General features: G+C 42.0%; 1 protein-coding gene and 1 non-coding gene across 11 annotated transcripts in view; both read right to left on the bottom strand.

Annotated features, from left to right (window-relative positions):
• Positions 1-668: 668 nt before the first annotated feature.
• PUM1 (pumilio RNA binding family member 1) overlaps positions 669-23,379 on the bottom strand; it is a 79,321-nt gene continuing 56,610 nt past the window's right edge. For 6 of the 10 annotated variants that reach the window (XM_069803371.1, XM_069803374.1, XM_069803373.1 and 3 more), the window contains 10 exons: positions 22,625-22,921; positions 20,510-20,746; positions 13,162-13,429; positions 12,509-12,638; positions 11,648-11,782; positions 10,124-10,261; positions 8,299-8,424; positions 7,158-7,279; positions 5,503-5,695; positions 669-2,441 (listed from right to left, as the gene is read on the bottom strand). In XM_069803371.1, coding sequence (XP_069659472.1) covers positions 2,310-2,441; positions 5,503-5,695; positions 7,158-7,279; positions 8,299-8,424; positions 10,124-10,261; positions 11,648-11,782; positions 12,509-12,638; positions 13,162-13,429; positions 20,510-20,746; positions 22,625-22,921 — 1,778 coding nt within the window. In that variant the 3' untranslated portion in view covers positions 669-2,309. The remainder of the gene's footprint in view (positions 2,442-5,502; positions 5,696-7,157; positions 7,280-8,298; positions 8,425-10,123; positions 10,262-11,647; positions 11,783-12,508; positions 12,639-13,161; positions 13,430-20,509; positions 20,747-22,624; positions 22,922-23,379) is intronic. The other 4 variants (XM_069803379.1, XM_069803375.1, XM_069803372.1 and 1 more) reach the window with 2 other exon arrangements.
• Positions 5,085-5,170, bottom strand: LOC138689505 (small nucleolar RNA SNORD103/SNORD85). The gene has a single exon (XR_011328328.1). It is a non-coding gene; the product is annotated as a small nucleolar RNA SNORD103/SNORD85 (small nucleolar RNA).

Consider the following 23,379-nt stretch of genomic DNA (forward strand, 5'->3'; position numbering starts at 1 on the left):
AGCCAAGCGCTTGCTTTTCTTTTCTAGCAGTTCTCAATGAACTAGAAAACATCGCAGCACTCAGTACTGCTGGGGCATCCCCACCTCGACTGCCAGGTGCGGCTCCCCAGTCCCCTCCCAGCACCTTTCCCCCCCACACCCCAAAAAGTGAAGATGACGAGGATACAAACAGCTTCTGCACAACCATCAACTCCGTGGACCAACCCCAGCCGGCAGAGAGGGCAGGAGGGATGGGGGGATGAAAGCTGCAGAGGAAACCACAAGCAGATGAGACGGACCAGGGAAAGTTATTCCCTGCCCCTCTCTGCAAGAGCTGCAGTGCTTAAAATGACCGAGACACACGTGGTGGTTGTTCACCTCCAACTCACTGCCAGAGGACAGAGGCTGTGGGTGCTATGAGTTTGTTCAGGCTCTGAAAAGGTTTAGATGTGCTCAAAGGGGGGCGGGGGGAAGCCAAAATCCCAGACCCCCAGAGGAGGGATGGCAACAGTGGGATGCAGAGATACATACGTGGTTGCTCTGCGCTTCATTTTCCATGTGTCACCTGCTGCTCAGAGCAGACACAGCCACCCTCGGCTGACGCAGGAAGGCTGCTCTTAAATAAAAGAGAGGGAAAAAGTTGTGGGGGTGGCACACTCTTCTGAAGGTGTTCAAAGTAAACACAAAGCCAGATTCCAAAGTTCTGTATTTTTCAAAATAAAGATCACACGTTGTTTAGAGACAATCTACACAAGAGTTACAAAAAATAGTCGCCAAGGCATAAGCATACACAGGTTTGTTAATTATACACATATGGTTACAAGTGTGCTTGCAAAAAAGTTCATTGGAAATATACACAAGGCTCTGTAAATGTACACCGTGTAGTGTTACAATTCTATATTCAAACAAGGAAAATTGACAGTATGTTACATTCACTTACAAGTAGACAAAATGCAAAATACAGTTCATCTTCTGTACAAAAAGGGAAGGTGATTCACACTTTACAAGGTGAAAAGGGACTCTGATTGTAAGGAAAACTAGGGGATTCTGTACTTTTGCACTTCTTGTTTCTTACTGTCACAAAATAAGCAAAACATTACTTTTTAAGATTCAAAAAAACACTATTTTGAACTGAATCATTTTTGTATAACATTTAGAAAGGATCGCTACTGTTCAACTAGGTGACAAATAAAACCAAGCATTTATTTTTTTTTTTTTAAACATTAACTAGGCTGTATAAAGAGAACATTTCCTTCAAAAGAAAAAATTTACTTCTGGTTGAAATTACAATTTACAATATACAACACTATATGCTACGACCATAAAAGGTGTGAATATACACTGAAATGCACAGGTTTTGCTAATTCTTTTTTCTTACCAAAAAACGGGTTTATGTCGATTCAAACTTCTCCACATTTACATTACAGAGGTTTACAAATGTACAATTGTACAGTCAGAAGTATGTTCCACTACTAGGGTACATTATAGATACAGATCAGACATCAAAACAAGAAAATACTACAAATTTTTATATATGTAAAGTCTACACCAAGTATACACTATATATTTATAGAAGCAAGACCAAAGCCGAGTTGGATTTTTTTTTTTCTTCATGCTAAATAATCAAATTGTGTCTCTCAATGTTAACAGAACAAACTGAGTAGGCAGTAAACAAGTACACCTGCCCCCCACTCCCTCGCTTTAAAAACTTTCTGGGTGTGTACGTTTTCTTCCCAAAAACGACAGCTAAGCTACCTCCTTTAGCATGTTATACTTAAAAAAAAAAAAAAAAGCAATTAAAAAGTTTCAAAAACTTAATTCCTCTTTTAAACTGAAGCTTTAGCAAGTTGAATTTTTTTTTTATATTTATAAACAGCGTTAAATGCGTCCTTTGTGCCATTTAACTAAAATTCAAACTTCTTGCTGACTTTTGACTAAAAGGAGAAAAAACAGGTATTTGCAAAAAAGTTGCCTGCAAGGCAGATGAATTAAAAACTTTTTTTGTTGTTTTTTTTTTCTTCAAACCAACCACCCTGAAAGTTTCCACATTTGGAATATAGATACAACAGTGAACAAAAATGTGGCCTTCCATGTACATTTGATACCTATGTACAAGTATTCTATACACCAGTAAAACAGCAGGGCAATTAGTTAATTAAAAAAAATAATTAGTACATGTTATGCATAATAAAATTAAAGAAATTTACAAAGGCTTTTCTTTTTTCTTTTTTAGCAGTTTAGCAACCATAAAACATTTTCTATACTGGAATATTGTCGGTTGCTGGTTGTAGATGCCGGATGGCCAGTGAGCTCCTTCCCAGTTTGCTGCCTCAAATGATACCGTTTGGGGGTCCACAGATGGGCCCTAGGTCCACCCCGTTCTTCATGTAGTATTTCTCCAGCTTGGCCAAAATGTGTTTGCCATAGGTGTATTTACGCAGGGTAGCGATGTGAGGCCGGATCTAGGAGATAAAAGAAGAGTGAGTGAAGCTTTGGAACCCGAATTATGGCCACATCAGACCTGAGCGAGCTCTGGGTACCTAACAGTCAGAGTGCTGGCCAGCAGCAGAAGACCACAAAAATGCCTGAAATATTGAAGTGCCATTTACTGTAATCACATCAATCACTGTGAATCAAGTTAACGTTCCATAAGTCACTGATGTTATTTTTAGGAGGAACTTCTGGTCAAGCAGGTGGCATCGTCTTGAGCCATATTACTGGAATCCAGTTAGATCTGAGCATGTAGACGGATATAAGGCTTTGTCCCAAGAGAGGAGGGTGGAAAGACAGGACCCCTGGGTACTCGACCTTCCCAAGGGTGCCCTGACACTCTGCCCCCAGCCCAAGGGCAAACACACTAAGGCAGTAAAGGCATCAGAAGGGTCTAGTGAGGCTGAGCAGCTGTTCCTAAACATGAGCAGGGTCTTCTGCCTCCTTCCAGGCTACAGGCTGAACTTCAAAATGCTAAAAGCCTGAAAGAGTGGCTGGTATGAATTTCAGCAGTATATTTGAAAGAGCTACTGGGAGAGGCAAGCAGTATTCCTGGGCTGAACAGCAGTTTAATTTCTGAACCTGACAATTAAAATATTTATTTTAAGCAGAAAAGACCTCTCTGGAAGCAAACTTCACTCACTCACTTTTACTTCAGAGTAAAAGTCACTTCCAACACCACTGTAATTACTCTAGCCAGGCTAAAACCACCTTTACTGCCAGAGCAGCCAAACACAGAAAGCTGTTTTGGTTGTAGTAACATCATTATGCTGCTGAAGTTCTCCTGGACAGTTTCAGAGGAACAAGGCATAAGAGCAATTCATTTTCATTACTAGATGAGAAATATCCCACACCACCAGCACATTCCTTCAATAACGCAATTACAATGGACTTTTCATTCTACAAGTGGAAGCTGTAGACAGGATGAGAAAATACACAGACCATGATGTACAGCACTCCCTGCTCCTCCAGTGGCTACATCACCATTACTTGCCTAAGCCAGGACTGACCATAAAACTCCCATGGGAAATCCATCTCAAACTCATCGTATTTCATCAGCTCAGCCTCTAGCTGTTTAAATTCCTATTTCACTTCAAGGACCCATCCTGTAATAATCATAAATTGACACCTCGGCCCTCCCCACATCCCATTTCCAAGAAGGTCTGACTGCTGCTCCGAGGTTAAGGAGAGGTAAAGCTCTGCAGGTCCAACAGTTGCTCTTTGTTCGTCTTCATTTCTAAGACTTCTTTTTTTTTTTTTTTTTGAACTGACTGTTAAAATTACTTTTCAATATTTTATTTTTTTTTAAATGAAACTGCTGTCTTTAACAGTAACACAAACTGCTTGTTTGTACTAATAGCAATTTTCACAATCCAAAAGCAACAGTCAATACATTCAATTTTCCCAGGCTTTCAACCAGCTTGATAACATAGCTGAAATCTTCATATTCAGTCAGTCCTATTTAGCTGTCATCCCAGTTCTATTTTTGACAACCACACTGATAACCTAATTAGCATTTTATTCAAAAGACTTTGCTTCACAGGAAAAAGAACATGTCAGTAAAGATCATTGGTATATATATTTTTTTTCATAATCACTGGTATATATATTTTTTTAATATATACCTCTCTACATAGATTAGCAAAGCTACAGGTCATTCTGCTACAAGTAAACTGTGTATATCCCTTGCCATACATTTTTATTTAATTATCTTTGTAATTTCTTTTGTACTAATACAGAGTTTGGTTTAAAAGAACTACTCTGAATGATTCTTAAACCTGAGAATTAACCTCCCCGAAGATCATTTCAGCTGCATGTATGTTGTTTACATACTGATCAACGGCCTCATGTAGGTAAAAATCTTCTCCCTTACACAGATAATACCCACTTCTTTTTACAGAAAAATCACTTGGTCCATTTTACTCAAGGATTCTTAAATACACTTGATTTCACTGGGATTTGAATACCTGACACTCTTCACAGTTTCTCTTAAAAATAACTAAATATGGGGTTTTCCAAGTCAGTGTTAGTATTTTATTTCTAATAAGAGGTCTAGCTGTAGCTGGTTATTTTTCACAAAGTAACAGACTCCAAAACATGTGACTGAAGAAAATAATCTCAGTTCCACTACACATGTAAAAGCATATTTTTTTCCATTCATTACAATTATAAAGACCCTCAAACGTGACCTTTAAAAGCAGAAAAATGAAGACATCACCTGATTTTTAGAGCTTCCTGCCCATGGGGCAGCAGGCATATAGCCTTGGAAGGCAGGACTGGCAGCAATGCATATTTAATGCATATTTAATTCCAAAATGTCTTCATTTTTGACAAATATTAAGTCCTGAAACTGTTACGCATGCAAATGCTGCAGCATAATGCTAAACCGTGGAAGTCTCTCATCAAAACCGTACTCAAAACTGAGAAACAGAGAATTTGATTAATGGCTCCAGGCTCAGACGCTACAGCAACATGCCCTGTTAGCGCGGTGTTACCAGCCAACCTGACTGTCCTGATCAGGGCTGTAAAGCAGGGATGTGAAGTGACAAGGCAGCGTTAGCAGCCCTCAGAAAAGCAACCAGCAGGTCTACACCCGGGCTTCAGGTGTATGGAGGTCTGGCTCGGCTCCACTGAGCGCATTAAACTGCTCTCATCAGCGAACACTGTTCTCAGTGAGGGCAAGTGTGTCATCATTGCCAGACCTTCAGAGGACCCTCGCAAGGCACCAACCCAATGGCACTGCTGCAGTAAGTCTTGGTGGTTTTTAACAGCATTTGCTACACCACAAATGCAGAACTAGGTTACTAGGTCAGAAGAGATTGCTATAAGCAACCAGCTAGTTTTAAGTCTAAATGGCATCTTGTTATTTCACATTTTCATATTTCAGCTACTACTGAAATACGCAACTTTGAAATACCTCCATTGTTAGGAAATTCTAATGGCAAAAGCAATCATCTCAGCCTTATTTTCTCTCCGCAACCAGTGTGGCAGTCACAAGCCTTATATCCTTATCAATCGACAGCAGCTGCTTACCTTGTGCATGACAATCTTCCGCTGAGCTGGTTCTGCCACATCGATCATCTTCTGTACCACGTAGTTGGCGTACTGATCTTTCATCATGGTGTATAAGGCACTGTGAGGGCCATCATTCATAGTGCACACCTCATCGATCAACATGGCACGCTCCGTACGGGAGGCATGAGTAACACATTTCTCCACCACGTTGCTGTAACAATAAAAGAAGGACAATCTGTGAGCACACAACATATCTACTGGGCTTTTCATTCAACCCCAAGGAGATCTCTTATGCATCTAGCAAGAGCAGACCATTTGGGAGAGACATATGTGCTGGCACAGAAGTTCAGCAACGTGAAACAGAAGAGCAGTCCAAGGAACTTGGGATCTGAGTGGGAATTTGGGTAAAGGACCAGTTCAGGTTTTATTTCACCCAAATTTGTGCAACTCTGCAACAATGCTATATTTGAGATCAGTGTCTGTTCTCATAACGTGCCTATTAGAGAAGCTGATGAGTTGTTCTTTGTTTGGTTTTCTCAGTACTGGAGCTCAACAGGAAGAGAGGTCCAAGGTTAGAACAACAGGGAAATGCTTACTCAGGAACGAAAAGATCTTAGCAAAGGCAGAGAACTTCCAAAATTCCTGAATATATTAGATGACTAGTCTCTGCTCTCCGGAGAGCCAAGTTAAATAGGATATATGAAAGGGGATGAAGAGTTTTGCTAGTCTTATCTTCCGTATCCCTGACTGAATCATGAAATCACCAAGTGATTTGCCACAACTAGTGCTCAGCTCAGGGGATATCCTACACTAATTAACGCTCCATCTGGAAAGAAGTTTAGGAAAAAAGTGCAAGGCAAGTCAGGGAGGTTGAATCTGAAATAACAACATTAAGATCACACTCTTCTAATTCTTGTTAATGTTACACCTCCCTTGTGTCCATAAGTATTAAAGCACCATTTTACTAATCATAAAAAGGGGGTGACACTGAGCCTTTGAAGAGCTCAGCCTTCATGTTCAAATGCCTAGAAACACACACAAAAAAGAATCTGCAAATGTGGGAAGTATTACTGTGCCTTGACATCCACTAAGGTACCTGGATTTTGCTTCTACCTATGAGTAGCTCTGTAGCATCTGGACTAACAACCTCAGACTGCTGCAGCTTCCCTTAAGAGAATATCATTATGCATGTGTCTCAAAAAGGACCACAAGACTTAGCATATAAAAAGCCCAGATTCTTCTCTGAAAAGTAGGATGAAAAAGAATTGTTGCTACACTGATTTCCCAAATTCCCTTATGGCTTGACACAGCATCCCAGGCGCGGTGAAACGCTCTTACGGCATGTTATTATCCGAGGGATAGTGACCACTTAAAAAAAACACCAAAACAAAATGAAAAAAAAACCCCACAACACACACAAAAACTCTTGGTCAAGGTTCAGGAACTTGGACGAGAGCTACTCTTCCACATCTTCATCCTCCTTCACAAGTTAAACTTACCTTGCCAGTCACTCATCCCACTTTACAAGCAGTTATAAATAGCCTTCTGTTGTTAAGCAAAAAGTTATTTTCACCTCCTTTCACCTGCCTACACCCCACCCTTAACTCTTCTGCAACTCTAGCACGTGTCCATGCTCCCACAGGGCGTGGAGACTTCAAGGAACAAATTCATACCTAGCAAATTTATGTTGACTCAACACGAGCACGTTGCCTCTAATTTCTGCTACAATCTTGCTCTTATCCTCAGGCCGACCATGTTCTAGTACATGCTGGATAACATAGTTCCCATACTGATCCTGTTTGAGAGACAGCAGAAGTGTGTGACAAAATGTGGACAGGAACCATTAATATCAAACTAGTTCCCAATGTGCATTAAGACTTATAAACTTGAACTAAACACTAATTAAAATAGCTATTGTACAAATCATGTAAATACTTTCTACTTCTACAAAAACGTGCATTCTAGAGTTTTACCAGGAGGTAAAATGCTGCATCTTTGTACCAATTGTAAAATTCAAAACAATGTCCTTGAACATGAAACGTCAATCTCTGCTTCTTTCAACTTTCTTTGCTTTCTCCAGGTTCAGACATACAAAATCACATGTCCTGGAGGGCTGTGTCATGGTTCTAGCTACAGAAGACTGTCCTTATGCATGTTCATATTCTGAATGTGTGTATATTCAGATCACAAGATATCTATTTTCCCAGTTCAAAATACCAGAGGCATGACCCAATGCCTTGCCTCCATGCCCAACCTCTTCCCACCTTCCATGCGCTAAATAGGTGAGCATATAGGACAGGGTTCATTTGCTGTTATATCCATTGTGCCCCAACACCAGAATGCTAGTAAAACAAGTTCTCAGAAGGACTGCGAGAAAGAAGAAAGGCAGCCAGGAAGGGGGTGTGCATAAAACAACCACATTTTAAGAACCCCAATTACTTGGCACTTTTTTTTCCTAGAAGTAATCAGCTTTTCCCATCAACTCCCTTTAGGTCTTACCTGCACTGTAACTTCTGGAGTGAAGCATTAGGACACGCACCCACTCAATACTTAAGATCCTTTTCAAAAAGGAAAGTAACTACAACTTTGATACCTGCTGGATATTTGCACATAGCCAAAACAATTAGTGGTGATACATTTCTTATCTGCCGTGTTCCTTCCCATTTCTCATCAGGAACAGAGCTCCTGTGTTCACATCACCCCAGCAGCACTACAGCTGCAGTCCCAAATAGGCTGCCAGGAGCTTTCCTCCCGATACAAAGCAGTAACTGAGAAACATCTCGCAGCACTTGCACTCCCCCTTCCCACACTGACCTGAACAAGCTGCTCGGTGTGTTGGTGAAGTTCCTCCAAGATGGGAAGGGTCTGCTCAGGAAGACAGTGCTCGAGGATCCTCTGGATTACACGACAGCCATATGGATGTGTAGACAATGCAAAAACCTGCGTTCAACAAAGACAGGCAAGCACAGGCAGCAACACATCTGTTAGTCTTTGTTATTCCTAGAAACCTTTCGGAATTAAATAAACACATGGCGGTTTTTTTCACAGGCATGGTAGGTAATGCCAGCTTGCAGCAGGGCAGCTCCAGATAGCATAAACTGAAACTGGAAACATCTGTTCCCCACTGCCACAGGACTAACTGGGTGATCACAGGCACATCACAACCCTACCCTGTGCTTCAACTTCCCCATTCATGAAACAGGAAAACAAATGGTAAAGCCTCTTGATTAATAAAAAGAACACGGGGACAACCAATCATTATTAGAAGCTGTGTTAAAACACTGTTTCAGAAGAATAAATCCAGCATACTGTTTGCCAGCTACGTATTTTAAGCTATGTAAGAAATGGTATGAACCAGAAAGGTTAAAAGTGCTCAGCAAAGGATTTTCCTCAACTATTTGGATTTGTTTAAAAGCCTTAACTGTGCTTAGGAGAAGTGACAACAAAGAACCTTCTTTCTCATTTCTAACGGATTACCAAATCTGTTGGTAAGAACATGACACATTTTATTAGTGCTGCACAGTTTTCTGTCTAAAGCACAAAGTCCTATTTGGTTGCTTAAAATTAACAAAAGTAGCAAATCCAAGCACTGAAGTTAAATTGACAGTCTACAAAATTTTAATAACTATTGAGTAAACTGTGCAGGAAAACAGGACTTGAAGTACAATTAACTGCCGAAAAATAGTCTTGAAGCAGTAAGTGTAATCTTCCATATGAAAGTTGATGAAACTGGGACAGCTGGTCAAAGAAATGTCAGTGCCATCAACGAAGTTCCCAGAGGTATTTCTGCCTTGCCTAACTCCCTAGTGGAAGGTCCAAAGCTAAACTCTAACCAGCAAATCTGCTGAGCCAGTTTCTTGGCCAGCTAGAATCCTGCTTGTTTTGACATAGCCAAACAAAGCCCCACTTTCACAGCTGTTCCAGGAGCAGCCAAACTAATGAAGCCTGGTTCCTGCTATAATAACCCCAGGCTATCCTCACACCCCTGTGGCAAATCCCTCAATGCTTCAAAGTTCCCCTCCAAAGCCAATTAAGTTGAAGTTGGAAACGCCCAAACCAGTGCTTTTGTAATGGAAGACAAGCTGACTACACGCAGAATAAGACATGCTGGCAGAATAAAGCCAGCTACACAATTAATATCCAGGACATCAGTTCAGGAGAAGATACCAAGAAAAAAACTAGGAGAATGAAGCACAAGTAACTGCCCTTTTCTAGATTAAACTCATGGTTTACCCCTGGTCTGAGACCTTTGGGAAACAGCAGTCCTCTAAGCCATCCTCACAGACAGGGATCATAATGAAAGTTTACTATACCCATCACAAAACTCTGCTCACCACCTTTACTATGAAGATAGACTAGCGAGAGACTTGTTTTCCCCTCCATCAGTCAAAAAATACTTGATGTTCCAGGAAAACAGATTTTCACAAGGAAGCTTTACTGTGATATACCTGCACAGAAATGGTAAAAGATATGACCAAAGAGTTTCTAGGCTCCCTAATGCTGCTGCACAGACCTTTCAACTGATGCTTGCTAAAATTTAAAATTCAAAAAAGTTGAAGAAGTTACAGCCACTCTCATGCTATTCAGAGCAACATATAAGAACATAAAGAATGAGTCAGTATCTTGGTCAAGGACTTACCTGTCCCTTAAATGCATCAATGATAAACTGCAGGGACTGAGGCTGCACACACTCAATACACTTCTGCACCACATGATTACCATTCTGGTCTTTCACGCACTTCAGGACATGGCCATCCAACTCCCGTACCATCTCATTCTATTAGGAGGAGAGAAGGACAAACAGAAAGCACCACCAGGATTCATGGCTGATAAATGCAAAGTTTTCATTGCTAAATGTGGTCAAGAATATGAAAGGTATGAAGGATGCACCAATGTATTTCAAACTGGAAGTTTTCCAGTGGCCAAGTGCTGAGATGAAGCTTGCTGTGCTACAGAAACCACCAAGAAAAATACTGTTACGAAATTAAAACAAAGCACTCCTTCATTAAACATGTGTCCTCTTAGAAGTATGCAAATTTAAGAAATTTTACTGATCCACAACTTAACTAGGCATCCCCCATTTCCTCCTCTGCTCCCCTCAAAGAGAAAGAAATCTAAAATTCCCAAACTTCACTAACTTTTCCAGTATCAGCTTCATATGTTGCTAAAATGGGGTCAGCACTGGGATTAGAACTTGCTAGTATTTTACATAGGCAAGGTAATACTGCATGATAATTAAGGAATCCGAGCAGATAAAGTTTAGATATAACTAATGTACCACACGTGCAGGCTAAAAGCTTCACAGTCAGAAAACAGAGAATGACAGTTTTGGGGAATTTAACGATACTACGAAACTGGATGAGTTCAGTTTTGCAACTGATACAAACCCAGGCATTTCAGGAGCACAGAGTACTCAAAAATACCATTCTGGAGGAAGACAATTAGTAAATCCTCGGACCAGCAGTGCGGGAGCTTGGGCACCACCCTGCTAACACACTAAGGCAACAGCTTAGCTCAGGCTCAACCTAAAGGGAATGAGCATTCCTAAAGCCTCTTTCAGCTTTTTAATTTAATAACCTACATTGAGTTTCTTGTATTATGATTCCTAACATCTTTATTAGTTAGCTTGCTGAGCGTATTTTCCATCTTAATTCATTGTTCATAAAACCCTAGAGGAACTGCTTTATTAATGAGCTTTGAGTGGCACTCTGGCTATCATCCACATCTCTCCAATGCCAGGCCTAGCTCAACAGGAACTAGGAGCTCCTCATACATCTCACTGCAGGAAAGCAGAATATTGACCCACATATCAAAGCAGTGGTATCTCAGTGAACGTTAAAGGCAAAACTCTGGCTCTGCTTCTTTCAAGGGATTTTAAAATGTCTTCTAATTCACCATCATTCTCAGTTTCCCCTACATACATAATCTGATTTCGGGGAATTAACAGAGAACCAACACCAATACCAGTTAAGTGGAACAAGGAGATGACAACGAGACCCAAGAACAGCATCACGCACTTTTATCATGCACATGAAATGTAACAAACATGCCATAAACCAAACCAAAAGAACACCAGCCACAAGAGGAACAGAAGGTCGCAGTTCAGGTCACCAAACGGCAAGGAACGTTAAACATCAAGAAGAAAGTTAAAATTGAAACTTACAATTACCTGCTGGTCTGGGGGAATAAACTCAAGGGCCTTCTGGATCACCCTACAGCCGTACATCTGCAGAGCCAGGGACAAAACATGCCCACGGATACGTTCTGCCAAGGCTAACTTCTGTTCCAGGCTGCCAAACTGGGAAGATGAAAACCATTCACTACAAGCACAAAACCCTCAGGTGGCCAAGCAGCACAGCAGCCCTCCCACGCTGTCACACCAAACTGTTAAACAAGAAACACTCTGCCTACTGAAAAGAAAATACCAACCACACCTCAATGGATGTGAACAGACACAAGCCAGATGTCTGTTCTGTGTCTCAGACGTGCCTGACATGTGAAACTAACTCCAGAGTCAAAGGTGCTGGAGCCACCAGGGTGACATGTGCCAGTTCACTAACCCTTGACAGGGTTGATATAAAAATCACTGGACAGAAGAACCACAAAGGCTTGGTGGAGAAGGAACAGACCAGTTTCAAGAAGGAGACATGGGTGTTTGCCCAACCTCCTGGTATGAAAAAACAACACTTTCTTCCAGCAGATGCTGTTCACTGGAAAAGTTTCTCTGGCAGCTCAGCACAGCATCCTTGAAAAGTCTTGTTGGACCTACATCTCCTGGATATGCTGCTATTTATTCCTACACCTTTTGCACCTCAAAGCAAAGTGTTACTTTTCAGGTGAATCTTTATGAGTCCCACACCTCAGTCACCCCAACAGGAATGATGCAACAGCCTGTGGGGAGGAGATGACATCAGTGTTGACAGATATCCACCGTTTTAGCCATATACCAGGGTTTCTACAAGCTTGTCCAATACCTCAGGACAGCAGACATCCGAGTAAGACTTGCAGGGGAATGCAGACTTACTTCAAAGAACTTCTGGATGACGTAATTTCCAAATACATCGACCATCAACTGATAAGCTGCCTGGAGGATCTCGTTGAACACAAGCTGACGTTCTGCTGGGGTAGCACGCTCCAGTTTCAGCTGAATAAACCTGAAAAATAGGACTGGTGTGATGTCGCTGGCACATATGCCCTTAACACATTTGTTAATACAAATCCTTTCCAAAGCCTCATATACTAAGCTCTTGCAAAACAAATCTTTAAAACACAGGTGCCCTATCCAGCAATCTGAAACCTCGGGGTGGTCACAGCCATGAGGTCCGTGGCCACACATCATTGTCAGTACCCCAAAAATCTCCTCATGCCAACCAAAGCAGATCTCAATAGAGTAATACAGCAAGGTCTCGTGTCCAGACAGCTCTTTAAAATGCATTAAAGCTACACCAGTGGGACTAGCAAGCAAATTACAAAGCAAACAAGCTCTTCTTTAGAGGAGGAACTCCTGCTATCAGCATTTGTACCCAAACAATCTTTAAAATGAAGGGTCAGAGTGTTACACTACTTGTCTTTTCACACCTCCTTTTCCCTGTTCTGCCTCTTTGCTTCGGGATGTGATGCAAATTGCAAATGATGGTGTCCTAAGAGCTTCCCATAGCACAAGGTTTTTAATCCCACCTGGAACCATGCTGATCTTGGGAGAACTCCATGATGTGCCCAGCAATCTCCCTCAGCTGTAAATTAGGGTACCGGTTATTGCGAAAGTCTTCAAGCAGCCTGCTTCGGCCAGAGGGCATAACATCAGACATCCCATAGCGCAAGCGAGATGAAGGGAAGAGCGTACTGCTGGGGCTGAAGAGGCTGGAGGCACTGCTTGCACTGCGGTACTTGGCTTCAGCTCCAGGAGCAGCAGAGATGTAACGGCCACTCCCATTTGTGAGCCCTCCTGCAAGTCATAAAAACAAGGGCATTCCACGAGATGAAATAAAGTGGCCAGGGGATTCATTTACAACATGTGCATGCCATTTTACTTCTATATACTCCTTTTCCACCGAGATGGGTTTCTGACATTGGTTCAGCTGGGAAGTGTTCTCAACTAAGCTAAATCAACTGCCCACAAGATAATTTATATGGGGACATGTTCAAGCATCATTCCTTAGCATGGCACCATTACATTAAGTTAGGAACAGCTATAGAGTTCAGCTAAGAAAAGACTGTAACAACTTCTGTTCCTTGCTCTGCATTGAAACTGTCTAAAACAGACAAATGTTAATCCCACCACTTGCAGCTTTTGGCTAATTTGCGGTTTCTAATTACCTTATCCTCCATCCTCGGGTTTTTTTTCACCTATCCTGCTGCTGTGTGAAAGATTGATTTGAAAGAAGCATACTGGGGGTGGGGGACAGAATTAAGATGAAATTAGATAAGAAAAAGGAAGCAAGAAGCAAGTATAAAAAGTTTGGGTATAAAAGCCATAAAAATCACTATTAAATACAGGTAAATAACAATAAATTAAAAACAATAAATAAATAAATACTTCAAAAAATCCTGTGCTTTCACAAATGCCCTAAAGATTTTCACCCATATTTAAGACAGCCGCTGAGTTAGCCAGTAACAGGTATATGAGGAATAGGTAATGATTCATCATATAGTTAGTAAACTGCAAGTGCCGATAGGAACCAACTTAAAACCTTTAAACGCTGTTTCCTTGCCCATAATTTTTCAAAATTTGCTTCAGAGCTATGGCATAGGATTCTTCCCTTTCTTGCAGGGCTTGGGATCCCTCTGCTGGTCAAAGACCGCAAGATGCCTTGAGTGAGTACGGTTTTTCCTGGGTGGGACAAAGTCCTCCCAAGAAAAATATTCTTATCACATGGGAACCTGCCACCTGAAAGACCAACATGAGGCAGAGAAGGCAAACCACCTGGAAAAAAAAAAGCTACAAGAAGTCTTTGCACAGGAGGGAAGACCTGCAAGGCAAACACTGGTAGGGCTGTCTGCAGAGAGAACAGACCACCTCCTGGCAGTTGTGCCCATGACAGTGTCTAGAAAAAAAAAAATTAAATAAAATAAAAAAAGAGCTGAGTGAACTGCACTCCTCTGCCATCAATACCTGAAGGAAGCTCCCATGCAGGAAACACTGTATCAGAATTAAGTATCTGATAATGGCCTAATTAAGTTCCCCTTTCTCTGAGCTGGGCAAACGTGTTCTGACTTCTCCAGAGCTGATGCCAAAGCTCTGCTTTCTCGAGGAGACTTGAGAGCTTCTTGTTCACATCTCTTTTTTTATGCTGCCTTGCCAACGGTGCAGCCATCATCTTCTCTACCTACCTAACTTCTTAATTGAGCAAGAAGTCTGAAAAGTGACCAAGTGATATTCCTTACTGCTGGAAGGACCAGCATGTTCAAAGGAACAGTTAATCACCTCTCAGGTAAAGGAAACCCAACAGTGACAAGCTGAGCAACGGTGTACTGATGTTTTCCATGGCATTCAAAGAGCTCAGAATTACCACTTGTTTTTTGAAAGCCTGGAGCAAGTAAGAGTCATACCAGTAACACGCTGAAGTGGAAAACTAGTTCCTGATCATCTACGAATGGCTGTAAGAGGAAAGGGTTTAGCTGTTATCACCTCTGCCTTATCTCTTTAGTTAAGAGGGAAAGCACAGTTTGTGCAGAAAAAGTCTCTGTTAGAGGTTTTCTGAGAAAAACCTTCTGATCTTTTTAGAGATTCAAAATAAACGACAAATTACTCCAGTTTTCTACTTGTCTCTCTTTCTTCTGGAGATGCTGTCTGCAGGTCTCCTCATGATGTTCAACATCATACTGGGAATTAAGAGACCGTGGGGAACAGGTTTCCTAAATCAAGCAAGCGCTTCTGAAACCCACCTGTCAAACACCAAAGGTCAGAAACATTGGAACATCTCAAGCTCCTTTATGCCAATGTGTGGCTGGGAATACAGTGACTTTGCCAGATCCCAGACTTCATAGAATCATAGAATCATTTAGGTTGGAAAAGACCTTCAAGATCATTGAGTCCAACCATTAACCATGCCCACTAAACCATGTCCTGAAGTACCCTGTCCACTCGATTTTTGAATATCGCCAGGGATGGTGACTCAACCACTTCCCTGGGCAGCCCATTCCAATGTTTGACAACCCTCTCAGTAAAAAAATTTTTCCTAATATCTAACCTAAATCTCCCTTGCCTCAACTTGAGGCCATTTCCTCTTGTCCTATCTCCAGCCACCTGACAGAAGAGACCAACACCCACCTCACTAGAACCCCCCTTCAGGTAGTTGTAGAGAGCGATAAGGTCTCCCCTCAGCCTCCTCTTTTCTAGACTAAACAGCCCCGGTTCCCTCAACCGCTCCTCATAAGACTTGTGCTCCATGCTCCTCACCAACTTGGTTGCCCTCCTCTGAACACACTCCAGCAACTCAATGTCTTTCCTGTAGTGAGGGGCCCAAAACTGAACACAGGACTCGAGGTGCGGCCTCACCAGTGCCGAGTACAGGGGAACAACCACCTCCCTGTTCCTGCTGGCCACACTATTTCTGATACAGGCTAGGATGCGACTGGCCTTCTTGGCCACCTGGGCACACTGCTGGCTCATATTCAGCCAGCTGTTAACCAGCACCCCCAGGTCTTTCTCTGCCAGGCAGCTTTCCAGCCACTCTTCCCCAAGCCTGTAGCGCTGCATGGGGTTGCCGTGACTGAAGTGCAGGACCCGGCACTTGGCCTTGTTGAACTTCATACAACTGGCCTCAGCCCATCGATCCAGCCTGTCCAGATCTCTTTGTAGAGCCTCCCTACCCTCCAGCAGATCGACCCTGCCTCCCAACTTGGTGTCGTCTGCAAACTTGCTGAGGGTGCACTCGATCCCCTCATCCAAATCATCAATAAAGATATTAAACAGAACAGGGCCCAACACCGAGCCCTGGGGAACACCACTTGTGACCCACCGCCAACTGGATTTCACCCCATTCACCACAACCCTCTGGGCTCGTCCATCCAGCCAGTTTTTCACCCAGTGAAGAGTGCACCCATTCAGGCCACAAGACGCCAGTTTCTCAAGGAGTATGCCATGAGAGACAGTGTCAAAGGCCTTGCTGAAGTCAAGGAAGATAACATCCACAGCCTTTCCCTCATCCACTAGGCGGGTCACCTGGTCATAGAAGGAGATCAGGTTGGTCAAGCAGGACCTGCCTTTCGTAACACCATGCTAACTGGGCCTGATTCTCTTCTTATCCTGGACTTGCCATGTGAGTGCTTCGGTGGGATCTTACCAATAACTACAATGAAACAGCTCCTTGTTCAAGAGCAACACACACAGGCTGGAAGCTCCTGAAGCTCTTAGGGACACTAGAGTAGAACAAAGGGGGCAAAAACCCCAAAGAAGGGACAGGAGTCCTGCAAGATGTTGGCACCAATCAGTTCTGCATCCTCAGCCAGAACAAACTTCAAAAGGGGGGTCTACAAACCCTGTGGAAACATCCTATCGTGCTAACACCATGCTGTCCATCCAATGCACCCTGCATTGATATATGACAGCAAACCAGCACTGTATACAGTACATGGAGGTTGTATGAAAAGTGATAGCTGTAGTGTGATTCTGTCTCTGAACATACCAACCATGTTTTCTTAAAAGTGTCTGGGATATGTCAGGAAAAATCTGCATCCAGGGAGGACAAAGTGCACAGACTGTATCCTGGGGATTCCAAGGCGGACACGTTACTCGGACTCACGCCACAGCCATAACAACTGAGCGTTTCCTATTTTGAAATGGTAAGTCATCTTCTCAGTGCTTGCTGGGACACTTGAGACAGATGTTAACCTGAAAGAATTACTGATGGGGGGGGGGGGGGGAGGGACAATGAAAGGATGAGTCAAAAAGAAAACAGGGGAAGAAACACAAAGGCTGCTGTCTGAAAACAAAGCACTTCTTAAGCAAGCTTCCAGGGGACTTTTATAAGGCCCTCAAATTGCTCTGCAACGCAGGAGTTCCCAGTATGAGAAATACCAGAACAATAGGGAAGAAAAAGGAAGATGAAAAGATGGCTCTGTGAGAAAGCAGGCAGAGAAGACGTCCCTGCTGCTCTCCCCTACGAAGGGCTAAGTGCAGAGGCGCCAGGCAGCACCCGCCCAGCCGAGGGGACCCCATGCTCCCTCCCCAGGGCTGGGAAGGGCAGGAGCCAGCCAGCCCGGAGACACCCCCGCCAGCATCACTGTCCCAACCTGTCACCCCGTGCAGCCTGCTGCTGGGGTGTGCCACCCAGCCACCCAGGGAGACACAGCCCTACAGCCCTCCCAGTCGGTCACAGCTAACTGGTTATCAACTCCCCAGCCAGTTTTCCCCCAAAATCTCTAATAAATTTAATTCCCACATGCGTGTATCAGCTTCCTCACACCAATCCTGCCTTTTAAATTACAGGCTGACTACAGTATGGGACAGCTCTCTCCCAAGCAGCTCCTGCAAGAATATCATAACTAATTATTTTAATGTTATCTGCTGCAAATCCTGATCCCCATTCCAAACTGGGAAAACCCAGAGCCGGACACATTCAGCCCCAGGGTGCAGCATGGTAAGTGTTCCTATTGACCATGCTAGCTACATACACAAGGGCTGGCAAAAACTGGTTGTGGGACTACATGAACCAAGGTGAAGCATAACCTGGCCAAAATAAAATTTTATAATTTAAAAAAATGTATTTAGCAATTTATAATTCTATAATTTTGATCAATAGTGGGGAAGAAGAGGGCACATGTTGCCTTTAGCACCCAAAAGTGCATATTTATTTACAGTTGCTTTAACCTAGCTATGCACAGTTGCATATGTTGCATACACCTTTGAGTTTAAAGCATGCATTTAGCTCAGCCTTCCTCCTCCAGTAGCTCTTTTCGTAAGAACTGGCTGCATGGTTATTTCAGGTATTCGTGATTGCCCAGACGTTTTACAAGGTCACTTTACAACACCAGAAAAAACCCTAGCTTGATAAATACACACCATTTTTCACAGCTATGAGCTTTCAGAAGGCCTGAAGAGCCAGAGCTGAATCTTTGCACACATCACCAACCCAACAAATGATTGACTTGCGCATCCATGAGACATGACAAAGGCAAACCCACAACCTACACTGCGTTTAACCATAGATTTGCTGATTGCATGTCAGATTTAATGCCAACTTCTTAGGTCTTTACATAACCCTGAAATCAAAGTTACTTGAAGTGACTGTCCCAGGTTATCTTCCTCCATGTAACACAGTGATAGGACGTGGTTCTAAACCCAACTGCTCTAATTGCCCTTTTTACAAACAATACATTTGGGTGTTCCCATCTGTCCTTTCATTTTTAGATATTTACAAATACTCCTCATCCTTTTTATCACAAACCACTTCTGATATCACTCCAAATAGAAAAGGAATCACCCTCAAGCTTCTTATAAGGAAAAACAATGCCTGTGCTGTTTTTATAATATTAAATCTTATTTTACAACTAAAGGAAACTACAGCTACATTTAACACTGTCTACCATTACAGGTGAAAGAGAAACTTTAAAAAATAAAATTATCTTTTACAGATTTCAAGGCGAAAACCACACAAATGCAGAGCTATTCTACATGAGATTATTTTTTTGTGTGTACCAAGCAGAGTCAGCCACAGAGGAAACCTGGCTACAAGGAGAGGAATATTTTGTCAAGATGGGAAGACCCATGCTAACTGCTCTGGGTTACCATTTATGTAAATGGTAACTCCACTTTCTTTCCAGAGTTTGTTCTCAAACAGATTAACCTTTCTCTGATCCAGTTTTTAAGATTCATTCTTTTGTTTGCCTGCAGGGGCAACAGACTTTTTTTAGTGCCAGATTTGGAATCTGGTTAGTCTTCAGCACTAATTTATTGTAGCTATTTAACTGTCAGCTTAAGGACTGTACAGCTGCATAAATAAAGTTAAAAACCCTTTGAATTCTATTAAAGCTCTGAACAAGGAAAGATGGTAAATCTAAACTTGATCTAAAAAAACCATATTTATTACTATTCCATGCTAACCTTTAGCCAGCATCAAATTTATCACACATGCATGTAATAAACATGATCAATATAGTATTTGATGAGTGTGTGTATATGTATGGAAAATGTTCTGATAACCAAAAGTTTTGCTAAATCCAGACAGAGATGTGACAGAACCAAAACAAGGTGATTTTTTAAGCAAATACTAAATTATCTGGTGCAGATGCAACGAATAACCTATCTTGTTTCTTTATGAGGCCTGGAAATGAACACTTCAGGAAGTTCAGATGAGAACTGCGTTATTATTTAGTATTTGCTTTATTTATTTTAAAGATTTACTTTATTATATGTAAGAGCTCTGGGTTAACGAGAAGCTCTTCCAGAAGATGTAGTTTGCATAAAGTAATGTATCTTACCAAGATTAAGAAAGCCTCTCCCATGCACTAATGCGCTTTTGATAAGGCCACATTGATGGGAAAATTTCAAAAGCAAACTCACAAAATCCTCAGCTAAAAGCTAAGTACTGCTCCAGATAACATTGCATATTTTGGTTAAAAGATGAAACTGTATTCTAAGCTCATTAATTTATTATTGAAAACTTAATGGCTATTTTAAAACATTTGACAAGTTTAAGGATCAGCCCTACATATTTATTTTATTCAAGGATAACAATTGGTGCTGTTACCAAGGTCTGCGCAAGAAAGCCAGTTTGTTTTTCAAACACTTGGAAATGTTGTTATCTGTAATGTAGAGATGAGGAAACAAGGAGGCAATACATAAACTTTCCTGTTTAACAGCTGAGCTACTGCAAGAGACAAACATGTAACATAGGCGCTACAACTCCTGCTTCAGCGTTTCACCTACTTTTTCTGCAAAAGCAGGGACCCTGCCACAGGCGTAAGAGCAGCAACCAGGCAGCAGGTACCTCACCTACCCAGCAGTGGGGTGTTTACATCTCTGCACCAAGGGACAGCAGAGCAGTAACCTGCAGTGCCAGGACAGTGGCATCGTGGCTCTTACCCAGGTTTAAACTTGAAGATGATCCATGTGAAGATAAGGAAGGCGGTGGAGTCTGAGAGTGGCCAGGTCCTTGGCTGGGCAGAGGCATTCCCACAGGTCCAGGAGAGGAGGAAAAGCCAAGGCCATTATAAAAACTGTGTCCTATAGGTGTCAAACTGCTGGATGTCCTCTTGTACAGGTCACTGCTCCCTGTAAGGGAGTCTCGGCGGGAGCCACTGCCCGTGTTGGAGTTAGCAACTGTAAAGAGGAAGAGAGTATAATTGGGTGATGTCAACAAGCTGCCTGAGACAACTGGATAGCTGGAGAGCCAGTACAACGGCACCTATTAACAACTGCATTGCACCAGGCTGTTGTTTTCCTAAGGGTGTTGCATGTGCCTAAATGAAATGCATTAATTAAAACCACGTTGTTAATGATCAAGCAGAAATCCTTGATTTAAAAAATTAGATTGAATCCTGTCTTTGCATGTATAGTTTTGTAGGTTTTGTACCAATAGAACACACTGAGAAATACAGCTCCAAAACTCTACAAGTAGAAAGATCAAGAAGATAAAAATCTACCTAAGGGAAGTGACAGAATGAAATGAAGTGAACTCATTGGCTTTTGGACACAAACACTTGCGCTTTGCTTCTGAACCTTCAGAAGAAGGTTTGCACACTTCAAAGCTCTTTTCCCCTAAGCATATCACTTAGTCTAACAGAAGATATTAGATTGCCCTACAAGCATTGCCTCGTATTTATTCTTTGGCCATTAGAGCTAAAACAAATCCAACATGAGATTTTATCTATTCATGTTTACTTAAGAGCATGTACAGCTTCGTGTACATTTACTTGAAATCCTTGTGCTCACCTTCCATTATATTAGAAAACAGCTGCTGTTTGCACCAAGCTTTATTGAGATAGAAATCAGAATTCAATTTAACACATAAACCCAACATATTTTCAAAGAGTTGTCTTGATACTCAAATACGAACTCTTTAAATGCACTGTCAACTTGAGGAAAAAAAAAATCAATTTTGTATTAAAATCTAGTTTAATAAATAGCGAAATTGTTAACTGTAATGAACTAATCATTTTTCATGACTGCACAGAAGTTCTAGAAGCAACAGCCTCACATTTTTATTCATTGATTGAGGGCAAACAAGTCTGTGCATCTTGGCACTGAGCAAACTATTAATTGAATTCAATTAGTTAAACAAACTGAAATGAAAGGAGCAAATGCTGTGTTCACCTGAATCCAAGATGGTTCAAATTCTCAGACTGGGTTTAAGAAAAATTTTTAGAATAACTTTTATATAAAACTGTGATTTGATGCAGTGACAGTATGCCCCTCAGTCTTTTCTGATGAAGCAGGTTCAAAAGGCATGTTTTAACTTGCCCTTCATGCTGATGAAAGCAGGAAAGTTCAGGACATAATTACTACCTCTGAGACTAAGCAGTAATTAAAACAATTGTTCTACTTCAAAAAAACCCAAACCCAAGGAAGAAAACCCCAACCCACAGACATCTTTCTGATTTGGTTTTATTCCGAAAAGAGATCTTTGTCTCCAACCACCTGACAAACAAATCAAAACAAACCATGTACATAGCATTTCTTGCAAGCACAATAAGTGACTTTTTTTGGTGTACAATAGAAACAATTCCCAGAATAAAACATGGAAACCACCTCAGATCAGCTATTTTAAAATCATGAAGTTACTCAGCCATTATTCTGTGGTAAGAGCACATGGATGGATACCACCCTGGACCCAGTTCCTGTTAGTCCAGTATCTCCACCAAGCACATGCAGGTAAAGGCAAGGAAATCCAAAGCTGTTTAAAAATTTAAACCGTATCAACAAGGGGACACCTGATAATACGTATTACAAAACAAATTCACTACTTCGGTACTTCTAATTATATCATCTACTACAAGAATTTTCACCAGAAAGCACTGCAGATTTTGAAAGCCAAAGTAGTCCCTAAAGGAAAATTTCCATTTAACCTCAAATGGATGAAAAGGAGGGCTCAGCAGCTTGGTGCACCAGCGCCAGCTCCAGCGGCTCGCAGGCCAACTAGCTGCATTGGGAGCTATCTGCTTCTCTCCTTTTTCCCCATGAAGAAGCTGCTGTTCTTACCTGCTGTCCCAAATCCTCCCAGCGCAGACCCCAGCGTGGCACCAAGAGAGCTGCTGCTTCCGAATCCCAGGGAAGTGTTGGCAGGCTGGGCAGAGCCCTGAGAAAAGAGTGAGCTGCTCTGGGAATTGCTGCTGAGAGAGTTGTTGCCGTAAAACGAGCTGGATGCCAAGTTGTTGGTGGGCTGCTGCTGGGGCTGGGGCTGGGGCTGCTGAGTTCCTAGAGGGCGAAACGGTCCGTTTGTTGTTCCTGCCAGGCCACCCGCTGCACCATTGGCTGAAGCTGCAGCTGCTGCAACCGCTGAAGAGAAAGTAATTGGAAGCATAGACTGAAAAAATTCATTTTTGTAGCCGTTTTGGAAGTTAAAACTTAGCAGGATCCTTTTATTTACTATAGATTTTTTTTCTTTCCTCTCAGGATGAAAATCTCCCTTTCGCATCAAACTCTGCATAAAGTCTCTTGACTTTGTATCTGAGCTCCAGAAGTCTTGCACAGAGCCACTGAATACCAACATCGCCTAGTTACTATTACTGCTGCTTGTATTACATAGATGAAACACAGAAAAGTGTTCCCTTTCTCCCAAGATCTAAGATTCAAATCAATACAGCCACACACTTAGCAATATCCAATTAAGAAACACAAGTTTTGAAATATGCAAAATTGTCCTTTAGCACACGAAACACAATCCTGCGGTGCTAAAAACATCAAAACCAAGTACTTTTGTTTTTCAGCCAGTTCCAAAGTAAAAGAAAAAGCAA

The sequence above is a fragment of the Haliaeetus albicilla genome, chromosome 16, assembly GCF_947461875.1.
Source record: "Haliaeetus albicilla chromosome 16, bHalAlb1.1, whole genome shotgun sequence".
Lineage (NCBI taxonomy): Eukaryota > Metazoa > Chordata > Aves > Accipitriformes > Accipitridae > Haliaeetus > Haliaeetus albicilla.